The 19527-nt window shown below is 45.0% G+C and overlaps 1 protein-coding gene across 2 annotated transcripts in view; it reads right to left on the bottom strand.

Annotated features, from left to right (window-relative positions):
- Window positions 1–19527, bottom strand: part of NBAS (NBAS subunit of NRZ tethering complex) — a 253645-nt gene that overhangs the window by 184653 nt on the left and 49465 nt on the right. For both annotated transcript variants that reach the window (XM_053666925.1, XM_037151717.2), the window contains exons 13-19: window positions 10186–10249; window positions 9113–9306; window positions 7759–8016; window positions 6971–7096; window positions 3746–3897; window positions 2818–2955; window positions 2479–2557 (exon numbers count right to left, since the gene is read on the bottom strand). In XM_053666925.1, coding sequence (XP_053522900.1) covers window positions 2479–2557; window positions 2818–2955; window positions 3746–3897; window positions 6971–7096; window positions 7759–8016; window positions 9113–9306; window positions 10186–10249 — 1011 coding nt within the window. The remainder of the gene's footprint in view (window positions 1–2478; window positions 2558–2817; window positions 2956–3745; window positions 3898–6970; window positions 7097–7758; window positions 8017–9112; window positions 9307–10185; window positions 10250–19527) is intronic.

The raw sequence follows: 19527 nt of genomic DNA on the forward strand, positions 1-19527 counted from the left end.
TGCGACTCCTTACACAGCATGAAAGACCTCTCCAAACACAGCCACACACCTTTCTAACTGCCTCTCCTCTCTCCGTTCCAGCTCATTTGTCGGGAAATCCACAATTTACTTTCAGGCTACTAATCAGAGAAGCCCAGCTACGGATCCTTCCTCCCTGTTTATTCAGACAAACGACTCACCTTCCCTAAGCTTCGGTCTTCGTAGCCACAAAATTGAGAGGATAATAGTGCCTGAGTCTGGGGATTGTTGAAAAACAATCTGGACTAAGTATGTAAGACACCAGCTGGTGAACAGTTAAGTCCTCAACAAATACATTGGCATTTCTTTTTTATTTTCTTCTCTTAGGATTTTATTTATTTAGTTTTCAGAGAGAGGGGAAGGGAGGGAAAAAGAGAGGGAGACAAACATCAATGTGTGGCTGCCCCTCACGTTCCCCTAACTGGGGACCTGGCCAGCAAACCAGGCATGTGCCCTGACTGCGAATAGAACCAACAACACTTTGGCTCATAAGCCCTCATTCAATCCACTGAGTTACACCAGCCAGGGCCAAATACGTCAGTATTTCTTAAGATACTCGCTTACCTACTACTTCCCTCAACAAATATTTACTGGGATCCTCAACAAGCCAGGCAGCATCATCGCCCTGAGCACTGCAGACACTGCAGCAGACAGAACCCTGCCTTCAGGGAGTCTCCCCTCCCACGGCCCTCAATCTGTTTCCCTTTTTCTAAGCACCAGTTGACACAGGACCCTATTTCCTCGCATGCAGAGTCGTCTCGGACACCCCCGGAACAGTGTGATGCTCCGCTCCCTTAAGCTCCCCCATCGACGCCTCCTCTTTTCATTAGCATCAGCTACTGCCCATGTAATGAGGGACTGCCCCTGTGTCCTCTCTCTTGACCTCCAGCACCAGCTCGATACCTGGCATGTAGTACGCACTTGAATATAATTTACATGAGTCCATTTTTATGTCATTTATCACAGAATTGCAATGTCTATCTCTACCACTATCTACTGGCTAGTCATCATATCTGTATATATTCATTTACAAGTTTTAACAGTCAAATTCATCAACTTCATTTACTTTTTAAAAGATTAGCTAATTCCCTTAAAAAGTAGGAAATACAAATACTTTACAAATACTTTACATATACTTTATAAACGCTTTACTTACAACAAATACTTTAAATGTCACTATTCCCACGTAATAAGAAATATACTTACTACTGTCAAATAGGAAATAGCAATTCAGTAACTCAGTAATAGTGAAAGATAATTATTTGGATAGTCACATGCTCACCATCTCATGGAACTTTTCTTTTAATAGTCTCAGCATCAGTAAAACTAAGGCTAACCAAAAAATGAGAAAGCACACCTAGATGGACAACATGTTTTTATATATTACCTCAAAATAGCACAGAACTCAGACATAATTAAGATGATATGTTTTTAAAAATATGGCCATCCAACACTCAAACTAATTGTACTACAGACAAAACCATTTAGAAGTCTTTCAACCTGTTTGTGTAAAGTGATATACTCGTTGCTAAGGTTTCCAATAACCGCAGCAACAGCCCGCCTTCGTCACTGGTAATTTGTCTGAAACCACTTCTATTACATTAGTGGGTGGGGAAGCAAAAGCTTTGGGTTTCGCCTGCAGCACCAGAAGCACTAAACAGCTCCGTCGTTCAGAGCACGGGCATCACCGCATCAGGTGTGGCACTTGCTGAGATACCAGCAGGTGCCAGCACTAAGAGCCCACAGAGGCAATGCCCACAGAAAGGAGGCCAGCCCCACTGAGGAAGTGATCTGCAAGTGAGGTCCAACCTCAAAGGTCAGAAACGACACTGAACCCTGGGAAACTTCGGCTACGAGGTCACGTGGGAAAGCGGTGTAAGCTGTGTTGAAATGCGCGCCACGCCTTCATCAGCACCTGAGCAGGTCTCCCAGTGCAGGGTGCTACTGAAACGCCCAGCATGGAGACACCTGTGCTTGTGCACCTGAAGACCAAATATACGTATGTATTTTTAAGGTCAAGTGTCTGATTTTGGCCATAGTGGATCAAAGTTCAATCAACTAAATTCAACCCACTAACAAATCACTATAAATGAAGCATAAATATTCACATTAGGATTATTAAAACACAAAATACACTGAAATTTGGTACTACAGACAGCTATATTCCATTAACCTCAAAGTGAAATGCAAAATCGAAGTAAATGAAAAGGATATAAGGTAGGAAACAGAGACACAGTGAAGCAGTTAAAGTACTTCTACTCCCTAGACTAATGACTCTGGCCTTCCACGGCCTCTAATTCTCACCAAAACTCATGTACAAGAGAACCTGTGTCTGCACATAATGAAGTTTTTCCTACCGAACTAGTTCTAAAGACCAAGGACATCAGACATTGGGGCAGCCATAGCACTTACAACGACAGGTCGGGTAAACGTGAGTGTTTCACTAAAACTAGCCCTTACCTTGTACGTTGCAAGCCGATCTAAGTAGGTTAATAATTTCAGCCTACAACGGCAGAGTTCCTTTTGTTCCAGTGTTAACCTGTTTCAAATGAATAAATCAGGCCACTTACATTTACATAGAAGCGCATTTCTCTAAGAGTTAAAATAAAATCAAAATGATCAGTACTCTACTCAGCCCAAAATTTGTGGAATAGTACACAAAAACACAAGCGTAAAATATTAAATGCACTTGATTTAAGTTGCTGAAATAATTTAGAGCAATTACCTCTAGTAAAGAACACACTTAGATGACTCATTATCTTAAAGAAATTACCCAATGAACAGTAACACATCATTTACTTGGAAAAGTCCACTAATTTAAGCAGCTCCCGCCGCTTCCCGAGCTCGCGTGCCTTCGCGTTCCGGGCAGGCTCGTCCTCGGGGGACAGGTCCTCATAGGGCACGCCGTCGATGTCCACGTCACCCGGCAGCGTGAACCTGTGAGAAAGAGGAAACCCACACGGTGGGAAACCACTACCCCTACTCTGACTAATCAATAACTTGACTTCCACAGAAACAACCCATTATCTGGAAGAAAGCTATTGCTGCCCCAAGCAGAGTGACTCACTCACTATATCCACAGGATGGGCAAAAAGTCATCCAGGCATCAATAATGATCACGTTTAGAAATTTTAAAAATCAAGACAAGTGACAGCTACAATACTTAGGAAACAATGCACCCAATGTGAAACAGCCTATGAAGAAAATGCTGCCCAGAGTTTACGATGTGATTCAATCTCATTTACTTTATTTAGCAACAGATGTACTATCACGTTTATATGTCACAAAAGTTCCAAATGCCTGGTGAGCAATGGCTCTCTGCAAACAACCTCAGTTTGTTATTAACTGACATCTGTATGGCGCTTAGAGATGGTGAGGTGCTCCCACCAGACGTGGAACTTAATGGCTCCAGGTGACCCCGTGAAGCTGTGTGAGGCCCCCACTGCCTGAGGGGCTCATCTGCCCAGTGGGCCCACCCAGGTAGTGCGTGAGCCCGAAGCTTAGAAATGGCCAGCATTCAGTAAGCAGCATTTGCTCTTTCCTGAGCATCAAGCTATCATACATCAACACGTTTAAATGACAGGAAAGAAAGCTGTAACTTCAGATAAGAAAGCTTTGATCAAAAGCAACTACTTCATTACAGAATAACCTACACAAAGAGAAGTTAACCCTTTCCAGTGTCTCAGCTTAAAAGCGCTCCCAAAGTCGCCTGGGCCCCTGAACCAACCTGCCCTCATCCGCTCCGTCCCCTATGGCTACGAGAGCCTCCAGGTCTGTGCCCCGCAGTCCGTACTGAAGCAGCTCTTTCGCAGCATCCACGGTTTCGGGAACTCTTTCCAGACACTCATGGAGAACCCAGGATCGTTTCTTTATTTTACTCTGGATAAAAAGAAAACAAAACACAGAGGCATCAAGCAACCCGTATCACCTGTCAGTACCTGACAAAGGTCTTTTAGAAGGGCAAAGCCCTAATGCAGGGAGCAGAGGCAGCTGCCAGAGAAGGTCCACAGGAGGGAGCTAATCCCTTCCCCAGTGGGGACCAGAACTGGACCCAGCAGATGTGGCTAAACTGCTCTCCTTCTTCCTCTCACGGACCACAGGGAAACACAAACCTCAGTGCTCGTTTCTGGAAGCAGAAAAAGATCTTCCCAAGCGTTTACAGTGGCTCTTTAGTTTTCATTTGGGTTATACGACAGAGGAGAAAATAAAGCAGGAAGGCAAGATGAGATATATCCTACTGTACCCAGCATGCCTAACTCTGAAACAAAACGAATGAGGCACAGCACGTGAAGGTTTGGTACCTATTTGACCACGACACGTATCACAGAGAAGCGTGGATGATAACTGAGTCATAAGAGGCCCTACTATGCTGTTTTTGGAAAGACCAAAGGCGTGTTTCTCCTCCCAACTGCTTCCTCTGTCTCCATTCAAAATCCTGATTTGCCCTGTTCACAGTAAGACTCCCTATGATTACCAATTTGAAGATTTGACTCAAAGCTGCTTGCTTTTTCTTTTTCAACACATTCTCAAATCTTTCTTCAAATGGCTCCTAAGTCATCTCCCCTTTTCCACATCTGTGGCCTGCATACCGGTCTCTGCCATCAGTACACCTTGCCTGGGACACTGTGGGGGTCCTCGGCCTTGAAGGGGTCCCCACCACCACCCTCCTGCCACGCCAGCTCATCTTCTACACCACCGCCTTCTGCAGCCCCACCGCCGGAACTCCTCAGGAGACCCCATGACCCTGAAGATAATCGCAAGCTTTCAACAAACTCCCAAACTCAACCAACATGCCTTCCTGCTCACGTTCCACAGCGCTCAGTCTGCTGGAATAACGGACCCAGCAGACTGGTTTAGCTCATTTGTTCACCCAGGAACTATTCACTCCAGGCACCGACTAGACTTGAGGACACCGCAGTGAGTAAGGCAGATCTGGTCGCTGGCCTCGTGAGTCACGACCGTTTCCTTTTAATTTGCTCACACCATGCGTCCCATGGAAAAGAGCTTCCTCTCTCCGAACTCTGGGCCTGCTCCGAGTCCTTTCACATCCCTGCTCACAACACCTGCACAACATGAACCTTCCATAACCGCTGGGTCTGGAGTGACTGCCCCCTCGCTGGGTTCTCACTGCGCTGACGTGGAATCTTCCTGTGGGGTTACGTCTAGTTGGGGCACAAAGCGCATCTTCCCAGTAAGATTCCAAGCTCCCTAAAAACAAAACCCATATTTAAGTGGCTCCTCTCCCTCTTCCCCATCCCTGGCATCGCACCTTCACTCTTTGCTGCCTATTTATTTAGCTGATTTAAGTATTTCCCCTCTAAAAAACTGTGCTTGCTTTTCTCCTTCAGTAACCAAAGCTTTCTGTTACTAAGCTCCAGAAAGAGCCATAAAACGGCATGGGTGAACTCATGCGCTTACTGTCCTGAGTCACACACACAAAGATAACCCAGAGCTGGTGTTCTGAAATTCTAATGAAAATACAAGCAACTTTGTTTTCTTCCTCTGTTTAAGTCTCTCTCTGTCGTCTCATCTCCAATGTCTTACTTGTACTAATGCTTTATCTTCATGTTGGTTGATGCATCTACTTATTACATACAACTTTTTCTGATTATGTTTTTCTTTATTTTTAATTACTTGTGTACACAAATCTTTAAGGAAAACAATTACCGTGAAATCTTCCCAACACTACTTTATTCCTACATGCAAAGATATTTTCCTTCCTAATTGTCCGATGAGAAGACGTATCCTTTAAAGAGCAGGCCATGAATCCAAGCACTTCTGCAAGGTGCCAAGGGCACAAACACACAGGGAACGTAACGACTGTGGCAGCAGATGGCAGGAAGGATCCAATTTCAAGACTTAAACCAAAAGGAGGTATTAGTCAAGCCTGACATGTCGTTACCTCTCTATTGCCTCCCATCTTCAAAACGCCCCTTCACAGCCAGCTCTGGGATAGACAGTGCCTCCCGTCTGAGCGGACACAGGAAGCCTGTCACATTAAGGGGTGACAGAGGGCCACTGCACAGGACAGGCTCTGCATTTCCACTCCTGAGTGCTCTCGTTCTTTCCTTCCTGCTCCTATGGCCTGACAGCCAGCACTGCACGCAGGGGACATCCGGGGACGCTTCCTTCCCCTCTTCTTCTGGCCATGGACGACCTCTTCCCCAGGGAAGGGGGACCTCCCAGACTATGCCTACCCATTCCGGGGGGGGTTGTTTCTTTTCCATCCTGGCCATGGTCTCAGCTGCCAGCCCTGAGGAGAGTTTCCTGACGACCAGTCTCCAGTGTTTTCTGACCCCCATTCACTGACACGCCCTAGCAACAAGCCCCTAATTTGTCCATCCTTCCCACCTTTTGGTGGGATCTGCCGACTCTGGCAATTAAGGACCAAGCCTAACTGTACTGACCTTGGCCATGAAGTACCATCCCTGGCCCATAACACCGGGAGCTCCTTTCCATCCAGTGCACCGCAGCTACTCCTCCCCAAGCAGGTCTGAGCCCCAGGGGAAGAGGCGTCCCTCCCAAGTCTGTTTTCTCCGGGGTATGCTCCTCAGCCCCTAGAGTCAACGGATTCCTTACAGTTCTCTTTACCCCTTTATAGTAAATCTCTTATTACTGGGAAGTAATTCTCCACGCTAGAACTTTCCCTGTTCAAGTTATTGTGTGGTTTCTGGCTTCTACTGGGGCCCTGACTAATGTAGATGAAAAGAAGTGACTGAGGTAGAGGCAAAAAAAGGATTAGGTCAAAGCCAGGTAGTTCGCTGGTTTATCAGGAAATATTATTCACATGTCTTCAGCATCAAAGTCCAGCTGCAGGGCCAATAAAACAGGGTAACAAGGTAATTTTTCTAAGTTGAGGAAGACACACTGCATCAGCAATATAAAGTACTCTGATATGAAGCCCTAGAACCAAAAGATACTCCAAATATTTTAATTTTACCATGTTACATACCAGGTAATTCTGAATGGAAGCGATGTTGACCGCCGACTTCCTCCACTGCCTCTGATATACGAGGTCCGTATCCAGGCCATAGGTCTGAGCCAGGGACAAGGCTTCCTCGTACTCTTCACTTTCAATCTTTGGACAAGGAAATGGAAACAGGGTCACTGTGAGGATGTGATGGATGACGACTAGCCCTTCACCGGAGTAGCGTGTTATGCAATCCAAATTACTGTCCTGGGCACGGTGGCCCTAGAGACTCAGGAACACGCTGAGGGACAGGCAGGTCCAGTTTAGCATTTGAACAGAAAAGAGAGAGACAGATGGGGAAACGCCTGCATTTACAGAGAGAATGATGGCAAAACCAGGACAAGCAGTGCCCACAGCCTGACCCCCCAGTGCAGGGCACCACCCAGGACACTGCAGGAAGAGCAGACAACTGGAACATTCGGGGCTGACCCAGCCTGCCTCCCAGGCTCAGCGCTGAGGACAGAGCAAGTCTGCAGGTCTTCCCCCACCATCTGGAGTCTGAGGAGACGGCTGTAGGAGGAGACACAGACAAGGAGGATCGCAAACTCCCAGACTAAGCCACAAAGTGGACAAGCGAAGTAAATTCATCTTCCATCACTTTTTATTTCAATTATTCATGCACAAGGAACAGCATTATTGTCAAAGGCTATTTAATTCTGATATTTCAAATATGTCAACAATACAAGAATTCTTCTTTAAATTCTTTCCCCTATTAAAAAAGAAAGAAGTCTGTTCTCAGTAACATCAGCATTGCAGGCCCGGGCTCTCACCTTCCTCTGGAAGAGCTCCTCTGGGGTGGTGGAGCGCAGGCTCACCAGGCGGTAGTGCTTCGTGACGGCCCGCGGGCGCTTCCGCGGCGGGGCGAACCGCTCCATCTCCGTGGCCAAGTACAGGCCCTGCTTGACGTAGCCAAAGTAGCGGGCCCTGGCGGACACTCCCTGATCCGACTCGGAATCCTCCTCTCCCTCCTCGTCTTCGCCAGCCCTCATCTCCAAACGAGATCGTTTAGGGGCAAGCTTAATCTCACACTAAATTGGAAAAGGAGGTATTAAATAAACAGGGAAGAACTAAAGGCAAGTTGTAAAGTTAATGAGGAAAATATTTGTAATTCTACTCCAGCTTCATTCATTGCATCAGCCACGTGGTCAAAACTAAAAATGGAATTCAAAGAAACCCAACACCGAACATTACTTACCTCAACAGCTCTGGAAACGTTCCAATACATTACTGACTCCCAATCTCCAAAACTAGAGCCTGTTTTAGTAAGTCATTAATATGATCTCGTAAATATATGCCTAGTAATTACTGTAGGGAAATGAAGGAGCTGAGAGTGTTAATTTCTTCACTTCTGATATTTTTATACCAACTGTGGATAACGAAGATGACAATTTGTTTTATCTATTTAGAAAATGAATATGAATGCATTTTTTTACTTTTCTAAAATAGCTCTCCCACCTCTTTTTAAAATCATCTAATAACTTCCCAAAGTTCTGAGTCTGGATGCCTGACTGTTACCGATAACTTTCATTCCAGACCAAACAGAGTCGGCTTAGAATTTAAGCCTTAATTCTCTCAAAATAACATCTTTAGACTTAGGAACAAACTTTGAGGTAAGAAATACTTATCGATCTACATTGAAGTGAAAGCTATTAAGCTTCAAAGACTTAAACTAAGAATTTTAAATGACCAAAACATAACTTGAAATCACCAGTCTCTATTCTCTAGTCTGTTCTCATGATAAACAAGCTTTTTTTTTTTTAACTAAAAGAACCAAAATTTTCAAGTTGTCACACTTCATAAAAAAAGGCTGAAGACTGTATTTTTTAGGTGGCAATACCTTTTACATTTTAAGATGACTAATTAGAAAAAAAAATCTATCATGTCAGTGAAGAAAAGAGTTATAAACAGCAAAATAAGTATAAAATTTACAATACAAAGTTTTAATTGCTAAACAACAGCTCTTTTTTATAGTGCACTCAATCTGTGATTCCAATCACAGACTTTTGTTTTCAAAGCCAAAGTTAGATAACGGGTTAACAAATGTAAAGAAACAGACCTTTAGGGTTTTGGTGAAATTCATGTTTACTTTCAGACACACTGGCTTCCCTAAAGAGAGAGGATTACCTCCAGACTTAAAAATCCCCCGTCGTGAGTGGCAGTGACTTGAGGTGACGGTTCAAACCACTCACAGGATTTTCCCAGTAAATTCTTCAGAGTTTTCACGGAGGAAACAGTCAGGGCACCAGAGCAGCGAGCCAGAATCACCGCGCTGCCTGCCCACCAGTTCACATCCACCAGTGGGTAAAAGGACTCTTTATCTGACGGGGAAGCAAATCAACACACATGCACCTGTCACCGCGGGTTAAACACAACACATCGATTCAACAATCAGTTCAAAAACCATATTGGGGCCCTAGAGGTATGTTAAATAATGAGAAAAAAAATAAATTGCAAGTCATTGCTCTATTTTTACAAAATAGTAATTTATGTAATGAACATCTGAGTGCCAAGAACTTGTCAAAGTCCAAAATTACAAGGGTGCAGAATTAAATATATGAAAGTATCTCCTCTCAAACAATAAAGATTATACATTTATATCTCACCCTTTCTAACATAATAATTGAACGGTAGGTGTGCACAACGTGCACAAATTAGAAAGTTATAAAAAATTTGGGGAAAATGTTCATATATCACTTTGCAGACGAACAATATGAAAACTACCACCTTGTGGAAACTGGAAGACACACACATGACACTGGCAGTGCCGACTGCTTCTTACGCTTGGGAAGGGAACCGGGAGAACACGCCGACCCCAACACGCCACTTGGACATAAAGACCGTAAGCTAAAGGAATTCAAGAGACCCACAGTCCTTTTCCTTTGCCTCGTCACTTCTCTAAAATTCACTGCTGCTCTGCTGGGGCGCTAGGTCAGCCGCTCTCCGACCAAGCACCGAGGCTCCTCCTCCCGGACACCCCCGTGGGTGAGCTCCCTGAACGTGCTACTATAATTCTATCTGCTCTTCTCTTGTTCCTCTGCCCTCTGCCAATCTTATCTTGCAGGCCCCCAATCAAGAAACCCAAGAGGATGGAAAAAAAAAGATTTTTCCCTCCCCTACATATATTACATCATCTAAAGAATACCTGTACTATACATTAGGAGTATCTTAAGGCTTTAAACACATTTCGTACAACTCACCTTTGACTTTTCTTCTCTTCTCAGTAGAGAGTCTCCAGTCAGGATTGAGGTCATCATACCCCGGCTAAATACAAAAAATAGACATATGAGTTCCTGAGTCACCAATGTAAGAAAATTATCAGAATACCATCAAGAACTATGCATTGTTTTCTGGGAATCCAGACTGGTGCAGCCACTGTGAAAAAACCTAGAGTTTTCCACAAAAAACTAAAAATGCAACTGCCTTTTCATACAGCAATTCCACTGCTGGGACTATATCCTAAGAACCCTGAAACACCAATCCAAAATAACCTATGTACTCCAATGTTCACAGCAGCACAATTTACAATAGCCAAGTGTTGGAAACCACCTAAGTGCCCATCAGTAAATGAGTGGATCAAAAACCTGTGGTACATTTACACAATGGAATTCTATGTAGCAGAGAGAAAGGAGCTCCTACCCTTCGCAACAGCATGGAGGTGAAAGACAAACACCATATGCTCTCACCTGTAAGTGGAACCTAATCAACAAAACAAACAAGGGAGCAAAATATAACCAGAGAGATGGAAATATAGAACAGGCTCACAGCAACCAGAGGGGAGGGGGTAACGGGAAAAAAGAGAAAGGTTCATCAAGGAACGTGTATAAAGGGCCCTGGACAAAGCCAATGGGGGTGGGAGGGAAAGGGAAAGAGTGACTGTGGGAGATGGGAGTGGGTAGGGCAGGGGAGAGTAATGGGGGGGAAATGGGGACAACTGCAATAGAACAACAATAAAAATAGAAAAAAAGAACTATGGATTTTTAAAATAATAAAATATACAGACGACACTTCCCTTTGATCTGGTTAAAACCCACTCCTCTACATGACCTTGAAAAGCGCCTGTTCTTGCACTTACATGCACACGCAAGTGTTGGGACTCAGTGTGAGGAAGGCAGTGTGTGCGTGAGAACAAGAAGACAGCCGGTATATGACTAACACCAACGAAAGCAACACACACTAACAAACAATTCCACACACACCCACACCTGCATTCTGGGAGAACAGGGGCGCTGCCGTGCACAGACACCGGCCTGGATACGCATCCTACACACACGCACACCCCACGCTTGTACCTGAGCACCGCCCCCAGGGCCTGGCCTCCGCAGCTCTGAGGCTGGACTCCACAACCTCCACATAATCTCCAGTTCCTTCTATGACCAAAAATTTACTAAGTAAAAACAAGTACAAGCGTGTAGTCTTTACACTGAATGCATTCATATCCCAATCTCAGGGCAACATAATATCTCAGCCATCATTGTGAATGCAATGACATCATTGTCTCTGAAATACCATAAAACAACTGAGATTAAGTTCACTGTTAGGTACTCGATCTTGAGAATTACAACACTATGGAAAAAGACAAAAAAAACAAACAAAAAAAACATTGGATGTTGATCTGAAATCTTAAACCTAAAAAAAGTGATGCTACACTTCAGCCAAATGTGCTTTTCACCTAATATGACACAGGAAGTGTGTGTGTGTTTGTGTGTGTGTGTGTGTGTGTGTGTGTGTGTGTGTTATTAGCAATTTATCAGTGGCAGAGACTTTAGGCTACCAGAATTGATGTTCCCTTCCACAGCCTGAAAGACCCCTGTACTCCCCGCTACCACAGTAAGTCACTGAGAGCAGTCCCTAAGAACAGAAGGTGCAATTCTTTAAACTTTATCCCCAAAAAGTTACCACAAAAGGCTATGTTTTTATACTACGGGAAGAACTACATCGTCCTGGTTTGACTTAACCATAAAAAAAAGGTCATGTTTCAAAGATCTGAAGTACAATACGTATACATATTGTACAATACAGTACAATACGTATTACTGAATATAATCGACAGCATTGAAATCCTACTCAATCACTTACGAGGAGCCCCAGGAGCTGCCCCTCCCCCCGACAGCACACACACAGCGCTACATGCCCATGCCCATGCTACATGCACATGCCCATGACAGCACGGGTGTCTCCTGCTGACATCCCGGAGCTCACGGGGGGATGGGAAGTGACACTGTGAAACTCTAAGCAAACAACAACAATAATATGATTCATCTCTGCGTTCCCATAACCCTGAGACTGGGTCCGATAAACCGTTCCCGTAGCCTTGGGTGGGCTCACCTGTGCAGAATCTCGCTGTGTCACACAGTATCTGCTGGTCCCTGCCGGCTTTGTGTCCACGCAGTATATATGGGGGTTGGGACTTCCCTCTGGGGGACGGGTGACATACAGGAGCTTCCAGGGGCATGCCACACAGTGCCACGCAGGGGCAGGCGGCTTGCAAGATGGGTGGCTCACCCACCCTTGAACAAAAGGCACGGCTCTGCGAATAGTCTTCCGCCTGCCCGAATCCCGTGAACCTGTCGACCTTGACCATTTGCAACACACCATCTCACTGGCATGGTAAGTACAAAGTTAATGAGAAGAGCACCATGGACAAACAGCAATGGCCCGCCAGAGCCAGGCTCCAGACACTGGGACTGGACTGCTCCGTGCCGACTGCTAAAACAATGGGAGTCTCCTGCAAATTCAATCTGAAAGCACAAAGCAAAGATTTGTTCTTCTGCACCCAGAACTCTGTCGGTCAACTCTGCATACCAGACCACTAGAGCGTCCATGTGTCACAAGGGCGCAACACTGGCCATCTAAACCGCTGAACCCTAATGAGAATGTCTATGCTGTAGAAAAATTAGCTGACACGGGACTGGTCTTCCTACACCCCCTCGGAAGTGTGGTTTCTTCTGCTGTATAGTCAACAAACTCTGTGCATTTACACTGAGAGAGGAGAAAAAATCAGACAGTACAGGACGCACACTGAAGCAGGCAGAGAGCTAGGAAATGGGTATAAATGACTGTAACCCGAGGCCAGACTGGATAACTGCCTCCGACAGGTGTACCGATGAGAGTGTTACAGGTCTTCAAATGACAGAGATCATTGGGCTCAAGGAAGATGAAAAGAACTTGAGGTACAAAGAAACGCTGGTGGTGCTATCCACTGAAGTCTGGACGAGGGCTGCACGTGGAGAATGGGTGACCAAAGACATTCCAGGGAACACAACGTGTGAACGAAAGCACACAGGGAAGACTATGTTTAGGGGGAAAGTAGTCAATTTAACTAAAGTACAGGACACCCAGTGTTAATTACCAGCATTTTTGTTTAGGGTTCTTTGGGGGAAGGGGGTTAATTATTTCATTTTTTATGGAGGTGAAATTCACACAACAATTAACAACTGTAAAGTAAACAATTTGGTGGCATTTAGCACTTTCACAATGATGTGTCACCTCCATCCAGTTCCAAAACACGCCCACCGCTCCAAAGGAAAACCGCTTGTCCACTGAGCAATTACCCTTCACTCCCTCTTCCCCATGGTCCCTGCAACCACCCGTCTGTCTCTGTGGGTCACGGACTCCAGACATTTCACATAATCGGGTTCACATCCCATGTGACCTTTTGTGCCTTGCTTCTTTCACTTAGCACCATGCTCTTGAGGCACCTGAGTTGTGGCACACGTCGGTACTGCATCCTCGCGTGGCTGCGCAGCATCCGTCACTGAAAGCACACACCATAACTTGTTCATCTGTACCCTCGTTAACGAATGCTGGGTGGTGTGTAGCTTGTGGCTGTTGTAAACAGTGGACAAACAGCAATGGTCCGCCAGAGCCAGGCTTCAGACACTGGGACTGGACTGCTCCGTGCTGACACGGCTGTAACATGCACACAGGTGTACCCAGTGGCACACCTGTTTGAAATTCTGTAGGGGACAGACCGAACTATCTGCGTTTCTGCCTTAGCAGTACACAGCAGTCAGTCTGTTGGGGACCGCTCTGCCTGGTATCAGGAATTGTAACTGCTCCCCATGGCTGAGTGAGTGACCTCCGGAATGCGAGCCACAGGAGACAAAGCTTGTCTCTGGTAGCAAACACTGCCTCAGTTTCCTCACCCTGCCCCCAAAGCATGGTCGTAAGTCAGAGACAGGTAAGACTCCTCACAGCGAGGGGCAACCTAAGCCAGACTCGATCACTTGGGAGGCCTTCATGGAAGGACTCGGGGGGCTGCAACAAAGAGCGAGCAATAGACCCTTGCCCCCCGGCTATGTGACATAGCCTGAGTCCCCAAGTTCTCTGGGAGAAACACTTCCTGGCCCTAATCCACTTAAGCCTGAATACCTGTTGGGAAGAGGTGCAGCTTCTTGCCTTGCTAGAGCGGATCTGGTGAAATCTGGCAAAATCTGGCATAAGAAAGAATTCCTAAAAATCCTGTGAAAGCTGCTCTGCTAAGAGCAGCTTTCATTCATATGTTAAGGGTCTGAGCAGGAAACCCTGAAGTTTCTGCAAACCCCCTTCCTGACAGCCTCTGAGTCAGACTAAGCCCTCAGATTTCTTTGAAATGTTATCTACTGTTTGATCCTTGCTGCCCTGTATTCCTGTGTATTCCAGGAATAAAAGTCCAATAAAAGCCCCTGGAGGAAGGGGCTCGAGGCCTTTTTCCTCTGAGAGACTGGCCACCTCTCCTCCCCAAGCAGATCATGACTTGGTAGTGTTTAGTTTCATCCATGGCGGACAGATGGACTTGAGGGCGAAGTCACCCCCACAAGTCTAGATATCTCAACTAAGTGTTTAACCTCACAATACGAGTGAGTTTGATAACTTATCTAAACAGTACATTGAAGAAAGCAGCCCGAACAGAACTCCAGACTTAACCATTTCAGGCAGAGGTGGGGTGCGCCAGACCAGCGCCCCGAGAGCTCGCCCCTCACCTCCCCCCAGACTATTCAGACCGGCCCAGAACGACCAGCTGTCATCAACCCCAAGGACTCTCTCTACGCAGACACTCTGTGGGCCAGTGCTCTGACAAAAGCACCCCAGGGACCGTCGCATCGGGCACCACACTGACACACCCTGAGAAGCAGCCTCTGTGCCCATCCTCTTTGTATGACTTGCTACCTTCTACCAAGTCTGAACGGCTTGGTGCCCGCACTTGAGAGCACCGCCTGGAGGGGGCGCCCTCAGAGCACAGTTATAGATTTTGTAGAGAAAGGCTATTGTGACTAAACCGGCATCTTCTTCACATTTAAAGATCTTATCTAATTTTTTTTGTGGCTAAAAGCTAAATATGGTGACGCCCCTGACCACGACAACATGAAAGCGACCTTTCCAAAGTTCATCCACTCCACACACATGCCCTGGTATTTAATTGCCAAGCCCTGTGTGAGGTCCCGTGGGAGAGCTGTCTGCCCAGAGCCTGTTCGCAAGGGCTCCCCGTCTGGCGGAGCTGTGGAGGCAGCTGTGGGTCGCATCAAGCTGAATCACACGGACTGCCACCCTCTCGCTTACCCTTCACAGACTCATCCATCTAACAAAACAGTCCTTCCCTGCTGTAACATGCCAAAGAGAGGAGAAAATGAAAATGGAAAAGGTAAGTTTTCTGTCTACTACCTCTAAGGAGGTACACATAGGTAAATAAAACTTCTTTAGACAAAATGAAGACCAAAAGTGAGATATAAACATATAAACATAACATATGGGAAATGTTTGAAATGAAAATCACTTTAGCAATTTACTTTATTCCAGACATGAACAAGCCTTAATACTCACAGATTTCTAGCCAGATGGATGTTCGTATTGACAATGGAGCCAAAGTATTTAATCAACTCAGAACTAGATGGAAGTATATCAGAACAGGCACTCGCGCAAGTATCTTTAATCATTAGATTTTATAGAGAAAATAATCACACAAAGTGCATTCTAAAAGCTAATAAAGTAGCAAATTACAAAAAGAAGGCCCCAGATGAGTTGAACCTACAATCTGGTAAAAGAGTTTAAGGTTCCCTGGCTGCTGTGGCTCAGTGGATTGAGTGCAGGCCTGCGAACCAAGAGGTTGCCAGTTGGAATCCCAGTCAGGAAACAGGCCTGGGTTGTGGGCCAGGTCCCAGTTGGGGGCGCACAAGAGGCAACCACACATTGGGGTTTCCCTCCCTCTCTTTCTCCCTCCTTTCCCCTCTGTCTAAAAATAAATAAATAAAATCATTTAAAAAAGAGTTTAAGGTTAGGGCAACAGCAACCCTGCTTTCTTCTCAGGCAATGTTTAAGCTGAAATGATCAGTTCTGACTCTATACTACATATTACCCTAGAACCTTTTAAACTAAGTGGCTTGTCTGTTCATTTCCTAGAGCCCCGGCCTACCTGGTCAGCCCAGCATCACCTGACTATTGCTAGACAAGTAAGAAAAGAGCAGCTGGTCAAGTGTTTTCCGTGGCTGAAGTGTTTTCAAGTAGTTTTCAGCGGTGATGAACGCACAGGGTCCATCTCACTTATTAACATCCCACTTCCAGGGTCTCCACATAACGAAGGGCCCAACTCCAGGAGAGGCACTCACATCACATGCAGGGCGCTCTCCCCTTGTTTTCCGTTAACATCACGGCTGGCGCCGGTTTACGGGCAGGTGCTCCCAAGGCAAGCACGCCAGTACCCGGAGTGAAAGTCAGCATTTGTCCACGTACGGACTGCAACTCTGAGAAAGGCTCAGCCTGGGAAGTCACGGGTCAAACTGAAATCTTGATTCTAACACCAACATCTAACAGACCAAGTCAACCACTTTTAGCACTCTTCCTATCTATTAAAATGAGCACAAACCCATTTTTTACTTCATAGCATTTCTGTGAAGCCAATAAAATAAATGAAAATTGCCCTGTGGACAGCCAAGCCATACTGTACAGACGCTATTTATTCCCAAGAGCCCTTCCCGCCAACACTATCAACTGAATTTATGTGCCTCTCCTCTGAGCTTATCTTTTCATAATATTAACATGTTATTTTATTGATTTGTTTATCATTTCCCTTGGAAGACCGAACAGCTTAAGGGCAAGGGCTGTGACTGATTGCATTTTCTACTCTAGCATTTGGTAGAGATTCAATAAACAGTTGAACTTTATTTTACGATTACTGTTATGAGTATAGTAGCTGCCTCCTCTTCACGGCACTTACACAAGCCTTCCAGAAGGTAACCCAGCATGCCAGACGTCAGGGACGTCCTTAGACTGGAGATGGCAGACCTGAAAGGCCCAGCCCAACGCGGCTGACCCCCAGGTTGGAGGCGCGAGACTCACACAGGGGCTGGTTGTTCGGACGCCTCCTGCCGTCCCACCACAGCGGGACAGAGACACTTACGATAAAGTTAAGGGTTTTGCAATGAGAGGGTATCTCATCATTTATTCTAGAAACTGCGACACACCAGCCAGCTCAAGAGATCAACATATCTGAGTAGGGCAAGAAAACCTGTGTTACATTCACTGAAAAAAAGGATTTGTCTCTTTAAAGGATTTTAAAGATCATCAAATCCATAAAGTCTAACAAATAGGGGTTTCCTTTTTCCACCTTTTAAAAATGTATATATTTTCCATGGAAAGAACATGGACATCAGATTGGACAGGAAATCCAATCTCAGCCCCACTGCTTACTTGCCGAATAACCCGGGAAAAGGGCTCAGAAAACAGCCATCAGACTATTTGGGGGCCACTGGGTCACAGCCACAGGCGGTGACAGGGAAGCTCACTGAGGTACAGCCACAGAAAAATCAGGCCACAGCAATGCCTAATGGACAGGCCTTCCAAACCCTCCGCACATTTCTGTTCGAGAGACTCTCGCTGGGACGGCGCTAGAGACAGACGTCTGGCCCGATTTCATCGCGTCCCACCACGCACCTGTTTCCAAATTCCCTTCCTTTCCTGTCCCATTACTTTCCTGGTGGCCTGGTCCAACTATTGAGATATTTATAGTTACTCATTCCAGAGTTTCAAAGTTTCTAAGCATTTTTAATTAAAATTTTTTAATTAAAAAATCACTATAAAATTTTAATTGATGAATAACATTGAGTTGAAAGCTAAAGGACTATATGGGCCTCGACTGGCAACTGAGACAAAAAGTCTAACCAGTCAGACTGCTGAGTGCGGGCGACAAGGCCCTCGGCAGACGCGTTTCATCTGTGCAGACAAAACAGGAAAGGCCGCCCAGAATCCCAGTAAACAACAAAAGTGTGCTTGTGGATTTTGCTTGAACAGCCTTTACAGTGTATGGCATTCTAGAACATTCACAACATGAAACATTAAGTGTGCTTTCTATTAGGTGATGAAAATAAGAAAACAGAAAGTCAGGGGAAGGGAAGAATGTTGTTCGCATCCAAAGTTTTCACCATTTAAAGGTGTCCAAACGTAAAATTTCCCATGGACAACAGAACATCAGGATTTTCCCAAATGAGAAAAGCTGAATATTTTATCACCGCGTAAAACATGGGCAACTTCTGGATCAAGTATCTGGCATGCCTAGCTAAAATACATTAAAAAAAAACAGTTTTGAGAGTTGGTCCACTGTACTACTGGAGTAAAGATGGAGTCAAATGAGCTGTAATTCCACAGCAGAGAGAGGGTCCCTTGTATTTCTTCAACCACCGAGGCTGAACACTGAAGAGCGTCCGTTCTATTTAAAACAAGTGCAGACCCAGTGAGAGGCAGTGGTAGAGAGGCAGAGAACAAATTAATTTCAAGGTAGGAAGTGGAATGTTCATTATGTTCCTAGCGGGAAATGACCTTCCCAAACCCGTGCTGAGGATACTGAAGAACTGAATACCAGAATGAATGAATTTCAGTCTGTGAAAAGAGTAAGAAAATGTAGAGCCACTTTCTCTTTTCCCCCACTACTCTAATAAAAATGCCATTAGCTTATCAAGAATTCTTTCAACAGTGCAGTTTAACTGGTGAAATTTAAAAGAATTCTGAAAAAGGACATCATTCCATGCAGATTTCTCAGAGAAAACACTCCAACCTTAGAATTGTTAAACTATCCACCAAACCGGGTGACAAGATCTTTCTATTAAAAAACAAAGGAATGGGGAAGTGATAGAAGGGAAATTAACCCTTCAAGTGCTGAAATGCAAAATTTGGAAGAGTAAAAGATTTATAACACACACTGTATGTAATTGAGACGATATTTTTAGACCTTCCCTCTATCACAACACGTGGCATTATAGAAGCTGACCTCACTTGCCCGTCATAATTTTAAATTATAATTGATGTGGATTTTATTCATTTTTAAATAACTAAATCATTTAATTCTTAAAATATCATTGCAAGATATTAAAAATTTAACAGTTCTATCTTTCTTTATATGTTCACTATCCATCTTTTGAGTGGAGACAATATCTCCCTGTCAAGCCTTAAGTAAACCCAATGTTACTAGAGTTGCAAAATTTGGGAAGAATAGTAATGTTTTTAGAATATTGACCCTTCAAAGCCTTGATCACATCAATTAACCTTTTGTAAAAAACTAACATCTCCCATCT

Source organism: Artibeus jamaicensis, unplaced genomic scaffold (assembly GCF_021234435.1).
Source record: "Artibeus jamaicensis isolate MK-2021 breed Jamaican fruit bat unplaced genomic scaffold, CSHL_Jam_final contig_465, whole genome shotgun sequence".
NCBI classification, from domain to species: domain Eukaryota; kingdom Metazoa; phylum Chordata; class Mammalia; order Chiroptera; family Phyllostomidae; genus Artibeus; species Artibeus jamaicensis.